The sequence below is a fragment of the Stylophora pistillata genome, chromosome 7 (assembly GCF_964205215.1).
Source record: "Stylophora pistillata chromosome 7, jaStyPist1.2, whole genome shotgun sequence".
NCBI lineage: Eukaryota > Metazoa > Cnidaria > Anthozoa > Scleractinia > Pocilloporidae > Stylophora > Stylophora pistillata.
Genome location: NC_142525.1, coordinates 28,162,641 through 28,187,331, shown reverse-complemented (window position 1 = coordinate 28,187,331; position 24,691 = coordinate 28,162,641). Strand labels below are relative to the sequence as shown.

General features: G+C 38.5%; 1 protein-coding gene across 1 annotated transcript in view; it reads right to left on the bottom strand.

Moving 5' to 3' along the window:
• Window positions 1-24,691, bottom strand: part of LOC111330587 (uncharacterized) — a 39,696-nt gene that overhangs the window by 3,359 nt on the left and 11,646 nt on the right. The window contains exons 9-25 of the mRNA XM_022935461.2: window positions 24,564-24,626; window positions 23,041-23,080; window positions 22,606-22,721; window positions 21,913-22,009; window positions 21,490-21,545; window positions 20,859-20,972; window positions 19,850-19,909; window positions 19,103-19,204; window positions 17,556-17,682; window positions 16,291-16,397; window positions 15,964-16,176; window positions 14,905-14,976; window positions 14,195-14,246; window positions 14,062-14,108; window positions 13,753-13,868; window positions 11,936-12,006; window positions 11,448-11,521 (exon numbers count right to left, since the gene is read on the bottom strand). Coding sequence (XP_022791196.1) covers window positions 11,448-11,521; window positions 11,936-12,006; window positions 13,753-13,868; window positions 14,062-14,108; window positions 14,195-14,246; window positions 14,905-14,976; window positions 15,964-16,176; window positions 16,291-16,397; window positions 17,556-17,682; window positions 19,103-19,204; window positions 19,850-19,909; window positions 20,859-20,972; window positions 21,490-21,545; window positions 21,913-22,009; window positions 22,606-22,721; window positions 23,041-23,080; window positions 24,564-24,626 — 1,527 coding nt within the window. The remainder of the gene's footprint in view (window positions 1-11,447; window positions 11,522-11,935; window positions 12,007-13,752; window positions 13,869-14,061; window positions 14,109-14,194; window positions 14,247-14,904; window positions 14,977-15,963; window positions 16,177-16,290; window positions 16,398-17,555; window positions 17,683-19,102; window positions 19,205-19,849; window positions 19,910-20,858; window positions 20,973-21,489; window positions 21,546-21,912; window positions 22,010-22,605; window positions 22,722-23,040; window positions 23,081-24,563; window positions 24,627-24,691) is intronic.

The following is a 24,691-nucleotide window of genomic DNA, read 5'->3' as shown; positions in this document are numbered from 1 at the left end:
TCGTAACTGAAAAACACGAGTTTTCGTTAGGGGAAGAGGCGCCATATAATCGATTTCCTTGGCAATAAAACTAGGAACACCGCATCATTTGAACTTTGAGAACATCTCACAACAAAGACGCTTAGGTGTTCACAGCGCTAAAGAAAAAAAACAAAATTTGAATGTTTCGAGAAAGGAGCAGTACGAAAAAACACAGCGAAACGCGGTGCAAGAATTAGAAACTCCAATTAATGTTATGTAAAGACTCCTTGAAAGTTAAAAGACGGTGACTCATTGTAAACCAATTATTACAACTGCACTGTACAAAAGCCTCTGTCTAAACATACAAGACTCAGGTAATTGAAGAATTAAATGCAAGGAAGTTGACGCGAGCTTAGCTGCATTTTCACACCAGGAAAATTTCAACACGTTTCACTGTTCTAAGGTGAGCGCCCAAACTGAACAAAACAACGTTTAGTGATGGGTTGCGTTAAAACAACAGCAGTGAGTACGAGGTAAATGATTCTTTGCGAATCGTTTCGAAAAGGGCTCAAGTTATACGCGCAAAGCAGATTACCCTGGAATAGAAAAAAAGATACGAACAATACAGATGGAAAATATAATATCTGGAAGATTTCCCGAGGAAGAAATGCATTACCCTAGTCTTAGGTGAAACGATGCTAGTCAAACGGACGTTCGTTTCGGAAAAAACACAATAAGTTTTGGTACACTAATAAAATAAAGCAAAAATACAGCAATTGTTATATACTGAACTTTCCTAACAAGGCTTACGATGAATTATATTCATTTTCATGAATATTTTGGCAAACCACACAAAGCGAGAACGCCCGCGCTCGAACACGTCTAAGATATTTCTGAAGAGACACAAGAAGTTTTCTTTCAAATCTTCACAAAATTATTTCAACAGCACAAGTTCACTGTGAATGGAGAAAGATTAACATGCTCTCAATAGGAGGATGTTGAGTCGGCAAAAAAATCTATTAGAACAACAAGATTTTCGATGCTTGAGATTAACGAGTGATGGTTATCTCCTAGTCTACTGGTCTGTGAACTCTAATTGAGAAAGATTAAACTCTTTCTACTTTTATGATATAATACAAATCTAATTTCTAACTAAAGTACTGGTATACATCTCCAGATAAATTCAAGTACTAGATCGCAGTGCATGAGTAAATTAAGTAGAAAGAGATCACGATAAACTAACATAACTTTGACAACACCACGTTTACCGTGCTATAAATGAAATAACCTCCGGCAAAATGGGTCCAAATGGGTCATTATCGCACCAAGATGCATCCAGTTTTCATATTCCTCACTTGAACAGACCTAAATTGGGCCTTGAGCGCGAACGATCGTGTATGCCTCTTGAAAAAACAAAACTAACCATCTCTGGTACTGAATCGACAACTAAATCTGTACAAAAGCAAAATTCAATGGCACTTTTCAAAGGGCAAGCTATTCAACTCGACCTCAAAGCCAAACAGTGCAAAGAAAATTTCCCCAGAGAATAAAATACCACAAGCAAAAGACGTTAAGTGAAAATATATTCGTTTCGACTCGTATCCCTGAATGGGATGGCGGCGCACAATCCGTAATTAGACTTTAAAATAATCCCCGCAGGCTTGATTTATGAAAAGCCAGGGAACAAAACCCTTCTAAGGTTTTTGGGGAAAAAATAAGTTCAGGTGGTTTTAATCTGAAAGGTGAAAAACAAAACAGCTCTGAACTGGTGCTCTTAAGACAAATATATGCTAATTTTACAACTGCATTGGGAAAGAAAATTGTTCGCATCCATCCATGTTGAATGATTCTAACGTTACGACAACAGTTATACGATAAGGTCTTGATCCCAGATATTCTTTATTTACGTTAAGGTGATAAATCGATAGCTGATAGTTAAAAAAAATTCTGCTGAATCACACGGGGCAGAGTACTGAAAAAATGCCTCGCTGCAGCATCTGATCAAACGTTCACACTCGCACGTTAAAAGCTTTGCATACAAGCAACCTTCCACGTTGTAATTAAAAGCTGTAACATTCTATTTGGTTTTAAAGTGTATTCGCGGCACGGAAAAAGCTCTTTTCCTTCAGATGTCAAAAATAAGCTGGTTCATGAGTTAGAAGGAGAGAGAGTGCCTGGAGCATGGTCTAAATCGACAAACAAGCTGCCAGTTCTCATTGATAAGTCGAAGACTTCAACCGAAAACTAAACACTAATTGTGTTTTTTATTTTCAAACAACTCAAGTGTTTCACAAGGTACCTGGTAGGCAGAAAAACACAACGAATGACCTTCGTTTTATAAGTTGCGTGTAGGAAGTAATACTTGAATACAAAACGAAAAAAAAAAAAAAAAGACTCGAAACATATCGGGTTGCTTTTACATCATTAATATTCCCATCCGATATTTGATTCAGTACGTTTCTTTGTTCACAAAGTTTAACGGAGAAATCAGAACCCTCTTGAAACTAAAAAGGAATCAAATCAAGAAATATTCGACGAAACAATTTTGTATTTTGAACAGCTCAACGCTCGGCGGAACAAAACGTGGTTACTTTACATTTGAATCGTGCCCTTTCGCTTTGTTTCTGAGTGAGTAGTTAAGGCGTTATCCGCTAATAAAGGCCAAGTTAATTTGCGGCTAGCGGTGACGACTTTTAAACTTTGTACAGAAACTGATAACATAAATTTCTTTACCACAACTGAAGACTGTTTTGTCGTATTTCCACCACGAAAAATATAGCTAATTAAAAACGTCATGTAGTTTACGTCTTTCGTATTTACACGGAAAATTTGGAGGAACTGTAAGTTTTAGACAACAACAATCCCGTAGTCAGCTTAGCAAATAATCCAAGGATGACATGATCGACAGTTTAGCGATAATAAACTTTTCACGAAATGGATTTTTCAATGAAGAATTTTCGCTACTAGTAACCTTCACACAGATTCTTTTTCTTCACTCTTCTCGACTGAAAATGATAAAGGAAAAATAATTCTCATCGACGAAAAAAAAAAAGAGAGGGAAAAGAGAAAATGCTGAATCACACGAACCGAGAGCAGTAAATTAGCTTGAAATCTCGAACTCTGTTTTCATTGTGCGCCTGCCCTCGAAAGACTCATTTTATGAAAGATTAATTGTCTGTGTACGGTGAACCTGTCGGCAGGTCTCCAGCCATGTGGTAACGATGTGCTAAATGTATTAGGATCGAGTTTCACCCAAATGTTAACTTATTTTACTTAACCACACAATCCGCAACAACTCGTTAGGCCCAAACATCTGATCCCTCTAGAAAATATCAATTTCTGCAAGACAGTCCTACCCATGCAATTAATTATATAGCAGGGATAACATTTCAGGGCCAAACCACACACACGCACTCAGTGGAATAGACATACAGCGCAAGCTAAGTTTAGAAACAACAATGAAACGAAACTTGCTTTAAAATAAAAGGAGTTGAACTTTTTTTTGAGAGCGAAAGTGACACTGATATCTATGGGAAACAAAGAAGAAGGTGGAAAACACAACTAAGATAAAAATCAATTTCGTGCGTATAGAGGACTTACTAGACATGTTTGACACGTTTCGCTCTATCTTAAACACGTGTGCTCTGTGGTCGGCCAGTTGTTCGAAGCAAGACTTGGATGAGCGAACATTAACCGCGACGAAAAAACGCCTCGCCGCCGGGACCTTCATCCATCGCACCGCTTTAAAACACTCGCTCTAACGTTTCCGTCAAATAAGAACAAGATACCAGTTAACGCAACTGGAAAATCGAACTCGCTTGATTTATTTCAAAGAAAGGTACGATAAACAAACTATTCAGAGATAAAAACGCACGAGAAAGGGCACAAAAAACCTCTCGTCACTGTTCACGGCACCTGGGCGACGACGATACAATAGGAAACCCGTTTTCAACTTGAGCTACACGTGCGCTGCATGACATTTGCATCTTAGAGGTCTTAAGACGTGTTCGATTGCACCACTAACGCGCTACTCAAAAAGAGTTTCGTATAGTTTGTAAACAATATACTCGGTTTTGGGCGAGCATTAAATTCAAAACCTGTAGAAGGGTACTCTCAATGCTCAAACAGGTTTAAAGAACAACATCAGAAGCTTTCACTATGTAAGAGTGCGTTTGACATCTGAAAGACACAGAAAGGGGAAAAACTCAATTCTCTAAGAATATAAGGAGGGTAAAATAACATTTTTGCGAAAAAACAACATCATTTGTTGATCTCCGCTGCAGATTCGAGACAGAAAAGTTATTTATAAGCCTGGAAATAACTTTCTTTTTTTCTGGGATGTGGACTTCACATGTAATTTTAATGAGAGAAAAAGAAAAACAAAAATAATTGTGGGGAAGCAGGCGGCTTAAGTGCCGTGATTCACAGGCTGTCGGAAGAACTTATTCACGACATGCAAACTGCCATCGGAAATTTACAACAGAAATAACACCGCTACCAATTAATTTCGCAGAAAACCAAACTAACTTAGGATACTTCTGAAACGACTTTTCACTGAAAAGATATTAGCGGTATTAATTGAGATCTTAACCTAATATTTCACATTTGTGCGCCGCTCTCCGAAATTATTAAACCGGCTCAACAAACATTGGATTAGAGCGGCGAAGTTTTGTGATAGCTGAAAGTTTGTTTCGCTCTCTGTTCAACTTGAGAGATGACTGTTCACTTTATTAGCGAGTTAATTACTTTGGGTGACGGTCATTGATTAAACTGAATATTCAGGAAAGGAAGAACTGAAAGAAGGAATCAAGTGTCCAAGCTTATTTGACTCTAAAATTTGAAGATATCAAATTAATCTTGCTTATAAAATATTAACAACGCGAACAAATCTAAATCTTCGAAATTTACGAGAGCGAAGAATTATACTTCTCCAGAAACTTGGAAATTGATAAATGAAATTTCTGACATAAAAGCTTGCGTTCTTTACTAACCACAAAAAGACAAGGAGTTTCTATTTAAATTGAAAATGCGAACGGCCAAATCCCCGAAGCTCATCCGTTCGAAAATTTTAGAGCTATCGAAAACAATGAATTCAATTTTTTTTTTCACTTTTCACTCACCTTGGAGCAACACAGAAAAGTTTAATTCAGCCCTCATTTAGCCCTCATCAATAAACTGAACTAAGACGGGAGAAAATTACCGCCAAGCGGATTAATATTGAACATTTTTAACGTTTTGTTCCGTTCTCCTGGTAAAGTAAAGTTCAAGGTGAAATTTCAACACCGGTCAGGCAACAGAAAGCTCATTTAAAAAACAAAAACTTAAATTCCCTTCAGCTATTATGAATTTTACTTTCAAGTTAAAACGATGATCGCTGCCATATAGGGAAGGCAAAAGAATATTTTAAACTGACCAAAATTACCGGGGAAATAAAGGGAAGAGAAAAACCTTTAAGAAAACTTGCATTCTGCTCGTTTTAAACGAAATCTAATCTATAGTCCTCCCAGCATCTGCGCAAACAAACGGGCAAAGCTGTTCCAAAGAAAATGAACTTCGAGCGGCTTCAAATTTGAAACATTCAATGCCGTCAGCCTTTTCAATTTTCTGCTGATGTGATTTCAATCGTTCTCTCTTGGAACAAAATAAAACGAATTCCATGTAACACTACAAAAAAGACCTTCTTGTTCAAGCAAATAAGGGTCAACACTTTACACTTGGCCGATCCTCTTCGGAAAACACGCCATAACCCCATGTCCCTAAACGTACGTTTCACCGGAACCCCTCATTGAAGAAGGTCCCAGGTTCAAAAACTGGCCCACGAAACGTCCCCAACAGGTAATTTTACGGCTAAAATTTGCGTGCACGCTCATTCACAGGAACATTACCATGCGAAGGCAGGGTGCCCAGCTTTTCTAAAGGGTGCTAATGAAGGATTCAGCCATCTATTCATTTGAAACACGCGACATTCTGTGGGGGGTATGGGAGAAATTTCACTCCATTTTTGTGGTTTGATTGTTTGCTATTTAAAGTTTCGCCTGCATCCTTAAAACGTTTCACCAAGACTCAGGCTTACGCGAGAACGCGCAACTGACGTGAAAATCTTAAATAGGTTGCCTTTCGAAATATTTTCACCTGGCATCGCGTATTTGGTTCGAAGTGGCCATCGCCACGCCAAATTTATTCTGAAGTCCTCATAATGCAATGTGTCCGCTAGAAACGACAAAAATTCAACCATTTCTGTATGAAGGAACTAAAAAACCAATATTGTCATTGCTTTTTGCGCGGCATTGCTCAGCTTAGCCCACATCTCAAGGGTACTTCTCTTAGAAAGAGCATTCTTCAACAAACTTGAAAACCGGAGAGCTTCGTTTTCAAATTCAAACCACAATCGCTACACTATCGGCCGTAAACATTAACACAAACTCGCCTTACCCTTAAGAAGATACCTCCGGCTTTACCCTCACAAAGAATTTCCACGACTGAAGACGACCAGCAAAAAGCATTATGCCCGAGCGCAGCGCGACTAAAACGCCCGAACGGCGGAGAAGACATTTTATCCTGCCTTCCAACAAAAGCAACCGCATTTCAAGTAATCGAAAAAGCTATTTTGTCGAGCAACACAAAATACTTATTATGTTGTTTGATAGCAAATGACGTGCTTTGATGTGCAGCATTGTGTAGAGTGTTTACAGGCAGACAATAATGCTTTAACCTGCTTTACAACGAGTTGAATAGAAAGAACAGAAAGACTACTACAAACATGCCTCAGGGAAACAAAGAAGTGCCAGCTAATTGAACGTTGCCAATATAAAGTTCCCTTTGTTACGAATAATGTTCGGCCCGTTTGAGGGACAACTGCACAAAGGCTCTGATAAATCGCGCAAAAAAAAAAAAAAGCTACCTAAAATTGTTATTGCGTATTTGCTAATGGACTGGCGAAAATACTTCGAAGAATTGGAAAAATTCCGTCCAGCGTGATTTTTCAAGCTTTGCTACTTACAAAGTGTCGACAATCAGCAAAGACTTTAAATACAAATTTTCCTTTAAAAAAATGGTATTTTCGAATTATGCCTTTCAAGGCCGGTATGTTTTATATTGACAAGAAGCTTCCGCGAAGAAGTAATTTCGATTCTGCCCAATAATCCAAGGACGGAAACATAAAGAGGCCAAAATTTTGAAAAAAGCTTTTAAGTCATTTACGATTCACTCAAGGCAAAAAACCATCAAAGTAAGTTACATCTGTATTTGTTCACGTTTACACAAGATCTCTACTTAAGTGCTTTTAAAGTGAGGCATTTCTGAAGTGGCAGAGAGATCACAGAAATAGATTACAAAAAAACCTCGAGTGAAAGCAATTACAAACAACAACTTTCTCAAAAAAAAAAAAAAAAATTAACCACAAAAAAAAAATTAGAACACTTTTGGAAAATTTTGCAAATTTTCAAATACGATTTCAAAAAATAAAGGAAATATTAAAGAAAAAAAGATTTGACAGCCAAATCATTCATTTCACGATATTGCATTGTTTCCATAAGAACCTTCATTCCACAATTCAACTCAGAACACACTTCGTAAATGACGTGCAGATAAAATCAATTTTGTCCTCCGTTTCGCGAATTCTAATCAGCTCGTAACACATGACAGTGCATTGTGAAACATCGGGTTGTTCTTTCAAGCCACTAAGGTAAAAACAACCACCATAAAATCCAAAATGAATCTATGATTTCAGGATCTCTATCACCATAATAAAAGAGAGCTGGGGATGTTTGCGTCATGAACCTCTCGGAAGCCCACTGCAACACTTTAGGCGGGCGACCTCAATAACCCAATGTCATTAAAATCGACTGTCTCAAGTATAATGTTAAGACCGAACGAAGTAATATATTGGTCATTCTTAAAAAAAAAATCGCCCCCGATTTCTGATAAATCACCTCATTCCGCGAGGTTTCATGCAAGAATGACTTCACATTAAAAAAGAGGAACTTGGCTGTAAGTATTGCCTATTGAAAATTTTTATCTTACTTCTTTTTCTTTTCTTTCTTTTTTTTTTTTTTTTTTCCCTTTCGTTTTTTTTTACGTACATTGCCCGGATCTTCAATCAGTGATTATCTCTTCCATCAGTATGCATAATCTCTACACCGTTCTGTAGAAATTTCCTATAACACTGACAAGAAGAAACCGTCATTTGATGCAGCAGAGATATCGCGGGGAGTGATTACCATACTAGTAAAATGAAAAAAAAGAAAAAAAAAAAAAAAAACAATTCGCCGACGAAACAATTCTGGAAAATGAGTCAATAAGTAGTCGAGAAACTCAAACTACGTTGAAATATGCATTTAAGGCAAAAAAATTGGTCAAAACTTCAAAAAAGGATCTATTTCAGGTTCTTCGCGCGATTTATTACCATTAAAAATATAACATTCCGTTGTATAAAACAATAAACAAACAAATTCACTGATAAGATATTGGTATACTTTCGTCCTTCTTCATTCACTACTCATGATGCTACAAATGACCATCGCATACTTGAAGAGGAATCATAATATCATCTCTCACGGCCACGAAACGTTTAACGCTTCAATTCCCAGAGGTGATTCACGAGTAATTTCTCCTTACAACATCTTTGACTGTTCACCAAACAGGACATGAGAATATCAAGAAAGAATCAGCTAAGGAGAGGTACCTTGATATCACACCAAATTTCCTTCCTGACGAACACTCCATATTATCAAATGGCAAGCCTGTTAGTACCACTGAGAACATTGATACGATGCACGTACGAAACAACCTTCAAAAACGACACAATTAGTGCTATTAACAAGTCTTAACTCGTAACTGTTTAGATCTTCGTAGTCTTTTATTTGTATAAGTTCACCTTTTCTCAGCTTTGCCACACATATTCAATTTTCTTCTTTCATCATTTTGCAACGATACATCTGCGTGATTCTTTAGCGATACTGTGTAAATACGAGGCACCAATTTCTTCAGTTCACTAATTTAGGCTACATTACATTCTTAGCCATCAACCTCGCAAATTTGACGCAAAACACGATCACCTACAAAAATGAATATAAAACAGAGACAATTTGCTGCCCCAATCTCCTGCACGGCTTCTGTGAGATGTGCAGAAGGCACTTGTACTCTGCCCTAAGCACAGATCAGTCCATCATTAATGACGCACATGAGCAGATCAGTGTACCTCGAGTATTTACCAAAACCATTTCGCGAACTCAGCTTCACAACAAACGGGCCCTAACCTATAAACTTCGAATGCAGTGTCTACTCTCCGCGAAGACGACACTCATCGACATCTTTAAACATTTCAAGCGCACTTTACATAGAGAAAAATCTCGACAAATAATGGTGTCTATTTTTGCAACAATTTACGTCAACATTTTGACTTCCTAGTTGTTGCCACACCAGAGAATAAACAAAGGCACTGTTCTGTTACGAATAGCTTTTACTTATCCAAGTTTCATAAATTGCTTGTCTCATTTTGCTCTTCAGGGAGCCAAAAAAAAAACACTCTCTAATAAGCAGTTGTCAGACTACGCCTATTTTTCAAGTTCGTCATCTTCCAAGTCTTTCACCGTTGTTTGAAGGATTCGTGTATCCGATTAGTTTTTTACCTAAAATAATAGCTGTGTCAGAGATATCTGGTTGGATCCTAAGGTAATTATTTGCGCCTAAACAGCGACTCAAAGCAAAGTTTGTTAGCGTGACGTAGCTAAAAACTCTCCAACATTTGCGTCAGCTATTGCCTACCGCCCATTTGGGTTAAAGAATGTCCTGTCGTGCCGTGTTGTGCAATATTAAAAACACGCTCCTAGACACAAAAGGTGTCATCAGCCGATCAAAATAGTAAGAGAAAAAGCACTGTATAAATCTCTTAAATTGTATCTTTCGCACAGTTTGAATCCCTTAAGAAGTCAATATAAAAGCATTTAAAGCCACTGCAACGTGGGTGGGAAGAAACCATTTATGACTGCAGCGCAACTAATTTTCAATACGAGGAGCAAACGTTGGATTTGTTGTTTTTTCTCGACTTCTTCCTCCTTTAAGTTAGACTAACTTAGACTAAAAAAACGCCAGCCAGTGAAGTGGCAAAAATGCCAGTAGATATTAGCGATGAGCTGTTGTTTTTGTTTCTCGCCCAACGGGCATAAGTCGAATATTTCTTCGTCTGCTAAATGACGCAGACTAATCCACTGATAGCTTGAGAGACGCACATTAGCAAAAATATCAGATTGAAGGTAGATAATCCCTTTGTTTCCTGAATTATCACAAGAGCGGATATGCCGAGGCACGCGTCAGCAATAACGTGGGCTTAGTGTCCTTCGCCACACGCACGAGAAGGAAGTAATGTTGCTTGTGTAAGCACCCAGTCACGCAATTTTAACGCAGTCTATATCAGCCATATTTCCATTTAAATAAAGCAGCGGTTTCTGGTTTAAGGACATCCCCCAACGAGTTTATTCAAAGAAACTACTCAAACTTTTTAAAAGTTCCAAAGAAAAACGGGTATTGTCTGAGCCACACAATGTGACTGACCTTTTGGCGTCTGGTTTTATTTACAAACGTCCACAAAAAGACTTTGGAAAACACTCTATTGTGTGGCTACTATGCTTTCACGTACCCATTCCTTAATAAACAATGCCCAGCGACAGACAGCTTGCACACGGAAAAAAACTCGGGAAAATTCAAACAACAAAATAAGTAAATAAAGAGAAAGAATTAGAGAAATTTTAAGCCTGAGCTTTGCAAAATTAATGAAGAGCTGGCTGATCGCATCTTCGTCAAGACAATTTCAGACTTACACATTTCTCCGCTCTTGGTAATATAATGACGCCATTACGAACTCATGCAATGGCAAATTTATTGACTATCATTTCACTTATTGTGAGAGTAAAACGGTATTTTTAAATAGAGAGGCATTTCAAAATGAAACCTTTCATTACTAAAGAGACTGCTAACCCACACGATTGAAAAATCCGGCAAACACCCGAAAGAAACCTGACATTACCGTCACTTTCACCTCGAAAAGAGAGAAAGCTTATCTAAGTTTTGAGTCACCTTGCTGAAACTGTTTACCTAATCCCTGGAAACGTTTTTCCTTCTCCTTTTCCTTTTTTTTTTTTTATCGGATTTTCTTGATCAGCATATTAGTGTGAATATTCCTATTTACAGAGACCAAAACATTCCTCCTCTGTAGCTAATTGTCACATTTCGGTAAGCAGAACGTAAATGTTACCCGGCAGATGGAGGCGGAAAAAAGCGCGGGAAAAGAACGCAACAGATACAAAGCGCGGGAACCCGACCGTCATGCAAGTGCTTAACACGGAATGCTGGACAACGCGCAAAAAGTGCGGAAAATCCCTGAAAAAGAGCGGACAATAATAAAGCTAACGCTGCCGATGTAACCGAGGAGTTTCAATCGCCTTATAGTTTTGGTGTTAAGCTGCTTATATACAGTATAAAGGACCTACCTGTTCGCGTCGCTGTTGTAGTTCTAACAACTCCTCTAAATTTAAATGGACCTCGCAACTCGTACTTGAGTCACCTACAAGAAGGAAAACGAAACAATTCAAAATAATCAGAAACACAACAGTCAAAGTGAGACTGACTGGTACAGGTAAAGTGCTGTTAAAATCACTGAGTGCCGAAAGAAATCCGGGATTTCATTGGTTTTATGTTACTTCGCTCTATGATTGGTTAAGAAAACTTGCGCCACCTCAGCTTCTCGACAAATCAGATGCAGAACTACAACCAATCGCGACTTGGTCATCCATCCGCGTTTTCCCGCGCTTTAGCCAGTTTGTTATATTACGCAGAGTTCTCAATAGCTCTCTGTGACATCATCCATTACTCCGACTGGCCAATGTTACAACTTTGGTTTTGATTTTACCAGACTAAATCGAAATGCGCTCTGAAGAAGCCTTGAAAAAGAAATCACAAGAGTGTAAATTTCCATCACCTGCATTGTGAAGGCAAACCTGGTAAACACCAGGCTGCGGGGAGGCAATACGAACTACTAATTCCGATTTTCTGTTCAAAGGGAAAAGAATATGTAGAGATTATTAATTCCATAAATAAAGCGACAAGCAAATAAACGAATGAATTGATAAATTATGTCCATTCAACGATTAATTATGTCCATTCTCACTCTAATTAACAATTGGTTCATGCTTTAGCGTGCACTATCGAGTTATGGAGCACGCGGGAAGTTTCGAGAGCACGAAAGAAGCGTAAGAGTTGCCCGAGGCGATAGCCGAGGGCAACTCTAGCTTCTTGAGTGCTCTCCAAACTTCCCACGTGCTCCATAACTCGATAGTGCACAGCTGAAAGCATGAACCAATTGTTTTAGAACATAGCCGGTGGAATTGTGCATCAAATGCGACGCGAAAAACGGACAACAATATCAGTTGAAGCGAATCGTGACGGCGCTGATGCCGAGTCTCCTTTCCCTTTGTTTTTCTCTTTTTCTGCCTCATTTAAGAACTCTAGCCCATGGGAAAAGGTCGAAACATTGTCTTCGTTTTCGGACTAGCAGGCCGAGTTTCTGTTTGTATCCATTATTGCCGCGAAATGTATTATTTTTACCCGCACTAGCAATGGTCGCTCGCGCGAAAAAAAAAATTCTGGCGAAGTCGGATTTGCTGACGCTATCAGCGTGCACTATCGGGATTTTGAGCACGCTTACGTATAATGAATTTGATTGCGCGACTCTGCTAGCTATGTTCTAAAGCACTAGAAGTTGCACGCAATTATCGTAACTGCATGTATTTCTAACTGTATGCATTTCTAACTGCACGCATTTCTAACTAAATGCATTTCTAACTACATGCATTTCTAACTACTTGCATTTCTAACTACATGCATTTCTAACTATATGCATTTCTAACTACATGCATTTCTGTGTTGCCCTAGCCTAAACATCCGGCCAAATATTAAATATCAGGACAAAATACCCAGTTGAAAGTTTCCGAACCCTTTAACTCCCACGATCTGATTGTTAATTCTCTCTTGTAGCCGCTACACATTTTCCTGTACATTACTTACGAGAATTTGGTGTTAGATCAAGATAACAGCTTCTACCTAACAAGTTTGACTCTTCTCATTACCTACTAGATGACATTTGAATATTACAGGGAGAAGTTACATGTTAATCACTTCTAGGAGTTTAAGGGTTAACTGAACTGAACGCCTTTCTGCTCTACCCTACACATCGGTCAAATGTCAGGCATATACGATTGTTTAGGAGGTCTGACTTCGTCAGCTTACAGCCAAATTGTCTTACTGGGCCCGGTTGTTCGAAGGGCGCATAACGCCATCCAGTGAATAAATGTTAACAAAACGTACTGCACTATCCAAAAGATTGAGATTTATCCCCTGGATAGCGTTAAACGGTTATCCACCCTTAGAAAAATCGTGGCCAGGAGTTAAACACAACCACAAAAGCTAGAGGGTCAAGTGGATTTGAAGACGCACGGTTTGTTTTTTTTTGGGTGGAGCTCAAAGCAAAATGGCAAATCAACAGAATATCTGGAATTAGATAAGTTTTGTGTTCGAAATGTTGTTACTTTTTCTTTTCCATTATTTTGTTTCCTTCTACAGATTTGCACGACGGTTCAAGAATTTTGGGTCACACCGGTTGTTCCTTATGTTTCCTGTCATACTTTGCGCGAGAAATTGGCGCGCAGCTTACCAAAATTGATCCATTTGCGCCTGCCCCAAATATGACGGCCGTGTATTATGAAATTATTTGTTCTAGCCAACGTCAATGAAACTTACCTCTTATCGGGAAATTTTTGACCTTCCACAGCCACTCCTTCCTTTTCCAGCTGACTGTAACTGAAGCTAACAGGAGTGTTGCCACTTTCCGAGGCATATCCATAATTCACCTCTTTCTGGAATAAACAAGGCACAATGCAAAAACGCAGCACAAATTTATCTACCAAGACGTCGTCTTCAGTTTTACTGCAAAAACCATTGCAGGACAAAGCAGCGATGCCTTTACTATTGAGCTCGCAATATAACTCAATTACCAAACCTTAGTTTGTTCTTAAGGAGAAAGCGAGGGCGTGAAATGACTATAGTTACCTTTGATGAACCTGTTACCGCCTTAGTTCTCACTGCATCCAAATACTCTGCAAACGAAGAACAAAACGAGAAAAAGAAATGCCTTTATTTTAAATCAAAAAGTTTCATATTTCATATCTGAAAGAAAACAAACCTTTGTAAACACTCAATTGATCCTTCAGATAAGCCTCTTGCTGGAGGAGAGTCTGGAAAAACAATATTCGTTTGGATGAGGTTAGCGTCACCTTTTCTTCCATATGAGGGTTGCACAATTAAAATTCCACGCCCATACAGAAATACCCCAACAAAGGTTTCACGATACGGGTTTTGCGGCCCGCGGGAAGACATATTTGCGGCCCGCGGGAAGACATACTGACTGATCTTGTAAAGCAAATCCAAGAGCGTTATTTTTTTATTTTTTTTTTTTTGCATACGTTTTCTTGCTTTGGAGTCATAATATATATTTATCCCTTTCCCTTCCAAGATCTCATTAGTAATTCTCGTTACAGTCTTCCACGCAATTCTTATGAGGTTAAACGGGGTAAGCTTCTAAAGAAACTGTGGTGCTGCGTCGGTGGGGGTAACAAGGTAATTTGGTAATATCGACTAAGTTGAAATTGTAACGCTCGAAACGTCAGCTTTTTAACTCTTTACGGTGGCCAATTTACAATTTCAACTTAGTTGATATTACCTTATTATCTTAGGAGGTTAGTTCGGTGAATTTGGTATTGAATCAGTTATTAATCCCCTAAATGATATTTTTCCTTTATTCTCATCACTTGTCTGCTTGATACTGTAAGGAGAAATTCTGTCTTGGTCACTCATGGGATTTAAGGGTTTAACACACGGTACAAGTAAACTCACCCCGTATACTTCTCTTAGACTGTTGACTTTAGGTTTCAGTCTAAAATATCTCAACACCTTGTGCTGGACCTCCTGCGACAGGAAAAGAAAGCGAGTTGACAATTTGTTTGGTTAACTGTAGTGGTTTTCGTCTACTTCAAATCGTGAAGCAAGTAAAACAAGTCGCTCGTCATCAAAAAAAGTACGTCTATAACAGCAGTTTTCAATTGAATTTCGGAAAACCAAAACCAAAGTAAATCAAACAGACCAATCAGAACGAAGGATTACATTTATCAAATACAAAACTGATAAAGTGATAACAAGCAAACTGCTTGAAGCGCGGGAAAACCCAACAGTTTTTTATTTTGCATCCGATTGGTTAGGGCGATGGCGTGACTTTTCGGGACCAATCAGAGAGCAAAGTTGGGTGAAACCAACGCAATCCAGAATTACTTTCAACAATCGACATTGTACATATCCATTGTCGCTGTTGTGGCTCACATCTTTGTTAGGCTGCGTTCACACTTGATGCTCCACCACGGTGCCCGAGTACGATTCTTGATGGACACTAACGTGAACGCATCTTTTTTTCAAGTACCCGCGCCAGAATTCGGGCACCGTGCCTGTGCTCTAGTACAAGGTCTCGACCTTGTACTTGGGCACTGATATATCGGGTAACCAGTGTCTGAAGACAGCACCATTTTGTGTAGGTGCCCTGGCACAATTGCTCGAGCACTAAATGTGAACGCAGCCCTAGATTAAAATCTTCCAAATCATTTAATCATTTTAAATAAATCATTTTGTGTAGGTGCCTTGGCACAATTGCTCGAGCACTAAGTGTGAACGCAGCCCTAGATTAAAATCTTCCAAATCATTTAATTCTTATTTTCCATTGTTTCATATTATACAAACCATTAGGAGATTAAGGGAAATTAACATCTCAAACTGGTTCAGATTGATAGGTTTTAAACCACGAACACAATTGAACCGCGACCTAGCTACTCAAGCCATCACCTCAAATATTGTTACTCGCTCAGCTCTTTATAAAACTAACAATCAATCGAAAAATTGGAAACAAACCTGCTTTACTTCCTGTAGGAAATCTGGATCTTTGATGAGCTTGTCGCTTTCTTCGCGATAATGCTTGTATGTCTGCAATATGCAATCAGCGAGTTTGGCTGCCTGTTCTCTCCTGAATCGTGATTCACTGGTTTCGCCTACAGACGGAGCAACACTAGACTTTGCTAGTTTAAGGGCACTGATCAGAGATCTTTCTTCCATAAATTTAACATCCTGAAACAGTGAAAATGAAAGATTAGATTCTGCCTATATAAAAAGCCCACAACAAGAACGCGAGCAGGATGCTTGTGGAAGCTCACATTTTTTTCAAAACTGAAGGCCACTAACCAAAGAAAAAAGTTTCACGCTCAGTGTTTTTAACTCTTCTTTCGTAGACCTCTCTTCGACTGGAGGATTATTGGTTACTAACATTTCGAAAGATTCACTTCTAAGAACTGAAAAAACAACCATACAAAATTGTTGAATTAACATGTTCGACAACTATCATGAATGAAGGACAAAAAAAAATCAGAGTCTCGGTCATTAAGTAAAAACAAGAGAACTCAAAAAAAGAAAAAAGGGAAAAAAAATAAGAAATTAAAACTTAAGACAATAAGAGCAAGGCCCGGAACGTTCCCAAAACCAATTGTTTCTTTCCATCAAAATTGTTTAACCATTTACACCCTACTATTAACATGTATATTCTCTTCACTGTTCGCTATACATTTCCTACGGAACTGGCGAGGAGAATTTGCTTAACAATCAAGAACTTCTGTAGTTTTCGATCATTTCCATTATTCTCATGATCTTAAAGTGTGATTCAGGGGGGGGGCGGGGGGGTGATACTTGAAAAAGAAATTAGAGGCTAGGGTTGAAGCATCCTTATGTCTATTACCAACTGCCAAACCCCTGGTAAAGATAGGAAAAAGGTCAAGTCTGTACTAAACCAGGTGGCCCCCCGTCCACCGAGCCGGAGTTTGCCCCAGATTCCTTAGCATAAAGGGAAGAGTTCACGGCGAGGTTACCTGCCAGCATTTCATCGGTCTCCTGGAGAATCCAGGGGTTTCATTAATATAGTGCTCCGTCTTAAAACTTATCTACGTTGTATCGGTCTTCCCTCTATATTTATATTCGATATTTTGGGCCGATTAGATCACTGCTGATCCAACGTGCAAGAGTAGGATTATCGTCCACGGTTGCTTGCTGAACATTTCACAGTTTCATTAAGGGCCGGGCACCGGCCAAAACTGACCGGTTGTAAGGACAGTTTTGCCCACCTGGTTTAACAATCTGGAGGAAGGTTTATCTTATAAAGAAGTTTAGTTCAAAAATTTTTCCCCGCCAGTGAAAACCAGTTGCCCTCCTGCTGAAAACATTAATGAAACCCCTGCGGGAGAATTCACTGGTACCCATTGCGAGAGAGCCACTGTGGGAGCAAAGTGCTTTACCCAAAGACACGTCTCTGACAGCAACCTAATATTTCTACACAAACTGGATATTCAATTGCTCAAAATGATAGTTTGGTATTGAAATGCGAACTGCTGCAGAACCTGCAATTAGCCCCCCCCCCCCATCCACCCAACCCACAGTACTAAGTTTTTTACTTTACATACCTTTGCTGTGATCCCACCTGTTAGTGAGAGTCAGACAAATTGTAGCATTCATACTGTAACTCAACTGTTTTCCAGGGGGTCCTAACTCATCTAAAATTATGTGCAGTGGATCATCTTCAGTTAGGGCCTACGCATAGAAAACATTGTCAATTAGGGTCAGTGTGAGAGCAATGTAAAGTGCTACCTTGTAGCTTAGGCATTGGGCCTAAAATTTTCCAAGTAAGTCATTTTCCCACCAACTCAATCTTTTTCATCCTCGGTTTTCTTGTTCCTTTTTAGTTTATCGTGGCCTCTTTAAGTCTTTTGCTATCTTACCAAACTAATAGCGAAGTTTTCGATCGATTACTTTGGTTTTCCTTTTCTTTGCTCTGTGATTAGTCTAGAAAATTCGCGCCACAATTTTAACCAATCAAATGCTAATTAAAACCAATCCCTATTGGTCATTCGCGTTTTCCCGCGCTTCAAGCCGGTTGCCTGTTTTTATTTTGAGTTCTCATTAGCTTGTGATGATGTAACCTTTGTTCTGATTGGTAGTTGTGATTACTTTGGTTTTAGTTTTGGACACTCAATGAAAATTGCTCTTTTTCGAACTGACTTGCAATCCTTAGCCATTCTCACAAATTTTCATCGTTTTCCTGTCTCTCTAGAGTTTGTCAACTTTGGTTGAGTACTAATTATGAAAGGTTGTGCAATAATTAAAGGTATTCAAATGTATCTAATTAAGGAGTCCGTTGAAAGAGAAAGGACCGATATTCATCGCTATGTAACGGCCGCAGGAATAGCAGCGTATCATGCGTGTAAATCCGTAAATCAGTACTACTGTCTCAGTTTTTCTGAAGGTCTAAGGAAACTATTCGTCCTTGACTTTTTCATGATGCTTAATATCGCCTTGACATGAGAGGGAGAGTAAGAATTTTCCTTGATAAAAAAAAAAAAAAAAATTTAATAACTCTATGTTTACCATTGTCATTAAAACCCTTTGACTCCCATGAGTGACCAAGGCAGAATTTCTCCAAGTTACAATATTAATACAATACTAAGCAGACAAGTGATGAGAATAAAGAAAAATATCAATTATAGGATTTTAGGTTGATCCAATACAAAATTCTCCAAACTAACATCATACGAACTGTGTGGCTGCAGGAGTCCATTACCCGGAGCTTCCATCTTCCATACTGACCCTCTGAGCCAACCCTGTCCCGTATCTTTCCATTTTTAGAAGCATCTCCCACGGCGGTTTTCGCGGGTGTTTTTATAATAGCCAATCATAAGAGAGCTGTCGTCTCCATTGTGTTACGTCTCTATTGCGTCACTTGCATGCCGCACGAAATTATTTCAATAATGGCGGAAAGCCCGGAAAGATTAAAGAACGCCCGCAGATATCTCAGTTCTAAAAATAAAAAGATACGGGACAGGGTTGACTCATGGGTACAACTGAGATGGAAGCTCCAGGTAATGGGCTCCTGGTGGCTTACAGTAAGGAGAATCGCTTATTAGATCTTTGGAGTGAAAGGGTTAAGTATCACGTGATATTAAAACAAACTTACCAGCTCGTCTTTATGCTTGAGGATTAATTCATGAATTCTATACATTTCGTTTGGGGTAATTCTAATTTTAATGTCCTTTGACAACGATAAATACTGTTCAATCTGAAAAAAAAAAAAAAAAAAAAAAAAAAGGAAAAAACAAAGATTAAAATCAAGCTCAGATGTGACAACTGAATTTTGATATTCAGTTTTGGTAAAGCAGTTTCTGTGTACTGCATTACGGAAAACCTTTGCCTAACTGATGACTCTTAAAAAGATGTAGTATATCACCTACATAGCCGGCGTTCGGCATGGTGAACTTCCACATGATCCTACCCGATTGATTCGCCGCATTTACCAATCGATTCGCCGTCTTCAGTAAGACGCATGCTCTCCCCAGACTCCTAGGGCCGTGCTAACGCCACGAAATTCGCATATCGAATCCCCGTATCCATGGGTTTGAGTGCGTCCACGTGTGGCTCCTACGCATGCGATTTCTTGCTTGCGCTCGCCAGTCTAAATCGATTGTGCCAATTTAAATCGAGCCTCTGCTCCGTAACCTATGTTGTGCAAAGTTGGCTGTTTTCCCATGCAGTGTTCGTGTTAACTCAAGGTCATTAGCTATGTAGGATAAAATAATAAAGGTGTGTCGCACGACATAACTCCCAATGAGCCACATTAGGTGGGTCCAAGGTTTTATCGTTCTGGTCATATCATCACACATGAAGACAACATATATACGATGTGGTAAAAATGAGCAGTCCTTACCTCCAAGGTCTCATAGAAATCTGTTATTTCATTAAATTGAAATAATTTCCTCAAAAAATCCTGAAAGTAAAATAACAATTATCATTGTCATTTCATTAAAGGCTTCTTTAAAATTATTTAAAATATATTCATAGAGACTGTGAGTAACAAATGAAATTAAGCCACAAATTATGTGTGGTTCTTGGCTAATGAAAATTTTGGTAAAGCTGAGTGGAATTGTAAACCAGTCTCTAAGAATATTTTTGTTGTTCTCCATACCGTTGCACAAAAACATTTATACAAAAACTAAGATTTCTTCACCCACACGGTTTTCGCTGTTCCCGGGTTTCATTTCATTGTATTCCATCGCATGGCTGACCCAAACTTAACTGTTTCCAAATAACCAGGGATAAAAGACCAATGACAAGACAGAACAAAAAGCACGAAAAAGAAAATGAGAAAAACCAATCTGCTTTGACTCTTACCAAAGAGTACTTTGATTTAATTTCATTAATAATTTGCCTCCTAAATACATCAAAGAGCACATTCTTGCCCTTCTTTTTCCTTTCAAAACTCCTACGTATTCAAAACTCGTTTACTTAAGTTATAAAAATGTGTCCAAAGAAAGAAGACGGTATGGTCTCGACTGAGAATAAAAAAATCATATCCTCCAAAATCTCTTAGAATTTGGTTACATTATGTACAGAGATATTTCCATTTATAATCCGAGAAATATTTTTGCTCGCGCGCGATTGGTCAAAACCCATCGCGAGATTGAATATCCCGTAAACGATAAGTTTTTCGTAAACATTTCTAAAAAATACATTTGAAGGATAATAAGCACAGTAGCCTCCATTTGGCACGAAAATATGATCGTATATTTGTCCTAAGACATTATCTGTTCCTCGAGCTTCGCTCTCGGAAAGCTGATCGCATCTCGGAACAGATAATGTCCGCGACAATTATCTGTGCATGTTTTCGCGCCAAAAAGAGGTTATTGTTTATTAAACTGCCAGCTGGGGAACCACACCTGTACATCATTGACATGTTCCGTAGCAAATGCCTGTAAAGGTTGCATATATTCCTCTTTGAAATGACCCTTCACTGCATGAGGGTTAGCCATGCTTTGTAACAGTTTGGCAATCTGCACACCAATTGGAAAAACACCTTTGGTTAATTTCGGCTTGATTGCTGGGAAATCCAATGACAAGTGACGGGATGCGTGGGGGGGGGGGGGGAAGAGGAGAGGGGAGGAGTAAGTTTCGAAAGAAACTGCGGTGCTGAGTCAGTGGAGGTTTAACAAGATAATTTGATTTTTTTTTAATGAGTTGATATTTTAAATTGACAATCGTAAAAAGTTCTTAATTCTGGGTTGTGTGTGGTTTACATGCAGAAAGATGGAGCTACACCATTGGTGGGAACATGGTAACATGAAAAATACAAGAATAAAATTGTTGAATGAAAAGTGTTCGTTGATGCCGTAGGAATTAAGAGTGCTGATTTGAAAGGTAATTTTTTTTTTCTAGAGTTTTGCGGCTTTGCAAACTGCCCATGTAGAGTAACCCTGATATGTACATCTTTTATCATGTTTTTAAACACTGTTGTCACCTGAAAGTCTTCTCTTCAGTGGAGACGAACAGACTTCAACAAAGATTACTTACTAGGGTTAGATTTCTTCGTGCATACTGACTTGCAGGTTTATTGACAAGCATGTAAGCTAAAAATAAAAAAACGTGAATGTCAGGAGCCACTCATGAGAAAATGTAAATATGTCAGACAAAGGCAATATTGAAGAAATAGTTCGATTACAAAAGTACTGTTGGAAGACATCGTGCATTTAATGCCGGAATTTACTTCTGTTACAATCAATTAGAAGTCCTTCCATTCAACATCATTATTGCCAGCCTGCAGGTGCGAGTCGCACGTAAAAAGGAGCGAAAGAAAAAAAAAAAAAAAAAAAAAAAAAAAAAAAAAAAACCAGTTGTGTTTTGTTTGTGATGCTGTTGTTTTATTCTCTTAAGTTTTGTTTTCCCCTATGCTTGGGAAATACATGCGGAGTAAATCAAAATATCTTGCATCAATACCGTTTGGTGTCACTATTGCTGGATTCAGGTACCTCAGCAGGAAAAATCCACCAATGAGAGAGGCAATATTAGTGTCTGATACATTTGGATATTTCTCCTACAAGGAAGTAAAATGAAAAAGAAAGAAGAAATAATCAGTGCATTTGACCCAAATTCAGAGCCCTTTTCAGAGCAGTTTTCAATTGAGTGTTCGAAGTAGTACAGTATTGCTTCATTTTGTGATTGGTCCAGAAAACTTGCACCACTCTCTTAACCAATCAGATTTAAAACTGACACCAACCGCAGCTTGGGAAACTAGTATTACCTTCTCGACCATTCAGACTCCAAACTAAAAACAAGACTAGTGCACCCTGGTCACTTGTGATTTCCTAACCCTCAAGCTGTTTGCCTGTTTTCATTTTGCACTCATAAAGATATACTCCCTGACTTGCTGTTGTGATTACCTTGATTTTGGTCTTATCAAAGGCAATCCAAAAGAAAAGCAATCTGACAAGGTAATTGGGGGTTTCATTAAGGGCCTGGCACTGGGCAAATTGACTGGTTGCAAGGACGCTTTTGCCCTGCTAGTTTAACCATCTTGAGGAAAGTTTATTTTATGAAGAAGTTCAGTTGAAAAAGTTTTGCCCCACCTGTGAAAACCAGTTGCCCTCCTGCTGAAAACGTTAACAAAACCCCCAGGTAATCCTTACTTACTTTAACAAGGTACACAATAGTACTGCACAGCCATCTTATGCCATAAGGAACTGATTGCAGTGATCCTGCGATGGCAGAGACAAATTGTGATGCCACTGTTTCCAACAAACGACTGCTTGGACGATGTCAAGGAAACGTTAATCTTGCAAACTTGAATCATAGTACATTTACTTGCCTATTTTTTTTCCCAGGCCTTACTATTTCACTGGCTAATATAACTGCAATGATTTTTTTTAAATTATCTATTTTCCTTTTTTTTTTTTAAATTACTTGTCTAAAAATACTTTTGTTGATGCCATCCAATACTAGAGGCTTGTTAAAATTTACTATCCAAATTTCTTTACATACACACATACATGGTATTACCCTTCTAAAACAATCATCACCATACTTGTCAAACTGTTGGTTTTAAGAACTCACAATGGAAAAGGATATGTTCTTGTATAACCTGTTGAACACTTGGGTCATCCAAGGCCTAGAGAGATAAGAGAGATTGAAATGAGTTAAAATTCCACTATGGTGTTGTTTTTGGAGCATTCTATATTTTCTTTTGTCATCATAGGACAGTTGTCACCAGAGAGATACTAAAATACACCACCCATACAGTATAATACTGTATGTACATAATGCGTCAATCAACTTGAAAGCTTCAACATCCCTCCCCCCCATCCAGCATTTAAACTTTGGAAGATGGGTTTGTTGAAATTCCCATCCCCCTGAGACAAAAATTGTGTTCAAATGCCCCACTCAATTTTTGTGTGTAATAAGGCAAATTAGCAGGAGAGTGAATTATTTACCTTGAACACCTATAGACACTCGTATTCCGCTGGGAAGACCTGCTTTAAATTCCCCACCCCAGTGAGGCACGGTTCAAATTTCCCACACCCCAGGCATAGATGATGGTTAAATGCCTATGGGTTGCCCACAGGGGAAGAGGGGGGGGGGGATGTTGAAGCTTTGAGTTGACCAGCACATAAGAACCAATCAATTGCGAAGGCAGCATGGCCGAGTGGTCAGTGTGTCAGACTTGCAATCCGCCGCTCCCAGGTTCAAGTCCCGCCCTGGCCACTACTTGGATTTGTTTCACGGTAGCCCCGAGTTTCAAATCCTCGGCCATACTTGTAATATAGCCAACTGGTTTGCCTTCGGCCAATTGGGATTCTTAACAACGTTATTTTCAATTTGAATTATTTGTTTAAGTTGTTTCGTGGAAAACCTGTAAACTAGCTTCTAGCTAAGTGTTTCTCCACATTAAAATGTTTATTATTATTATTATTATTATTATTATTATTATTATTATTATTATAATATCATTTATCATATCTTGGTGACTAGGTTTCTCTGTGGCATAATTCTATCATCTGTATTGTAGATGGGTCTAACTAGATGGGAGGGGTAACTTTTTCCGACTTAATCTTATCTTTCAATCAATCAATCAATCAATCAATCAATAAACTTTAGTTACCCTCCAATTTACAGTGTAGCACGCGGGTACTAATATCTTCGCGCCAACTATATTTATTTAATAAATAATTATAATAAAAAGATTTATTCTACAACAAATAGGATAACTAACTACCTAGGTAATTTGGTTATATCAACTAAGTTGAAATTGTAAATTGGCCACCGTAACGAATTAAAAATCTGATGTTTTGAGTGTTAACCCTTCATCAGAGCAAATGAGTTTCTTTAGAAACTTTCAGCCTTTAACTATCTACCTAGACAACTAACTAGCAAATTATCTTGATGTAGAAAGGTTTGCAGTTCCTGCCATTTTAAGTAAATTATTGTTCCCAGTAGATAACAGTTGTCGAAAAGAAGTAAAATCTTTGCTCATGGGTTGAAGCTAAAGAAAAAAATCAGTATGAAAAGTAAAACTATAGACAAATCAGTATATAAAACTATTTCACTAAGTTAACCAATTCAAGTAAACAAATTTCTATAAATATTTCACATACCCGTTCCATGGTTAATTGTCCAAAAGACAAATTCATAGGAGAGCCATAGATTTCATCATAAACCTGTAACAAAGGAAGAGAACTTTGAGACTAAAGGCTAACCAGTTTACTCCACTTAACCAAGTGAA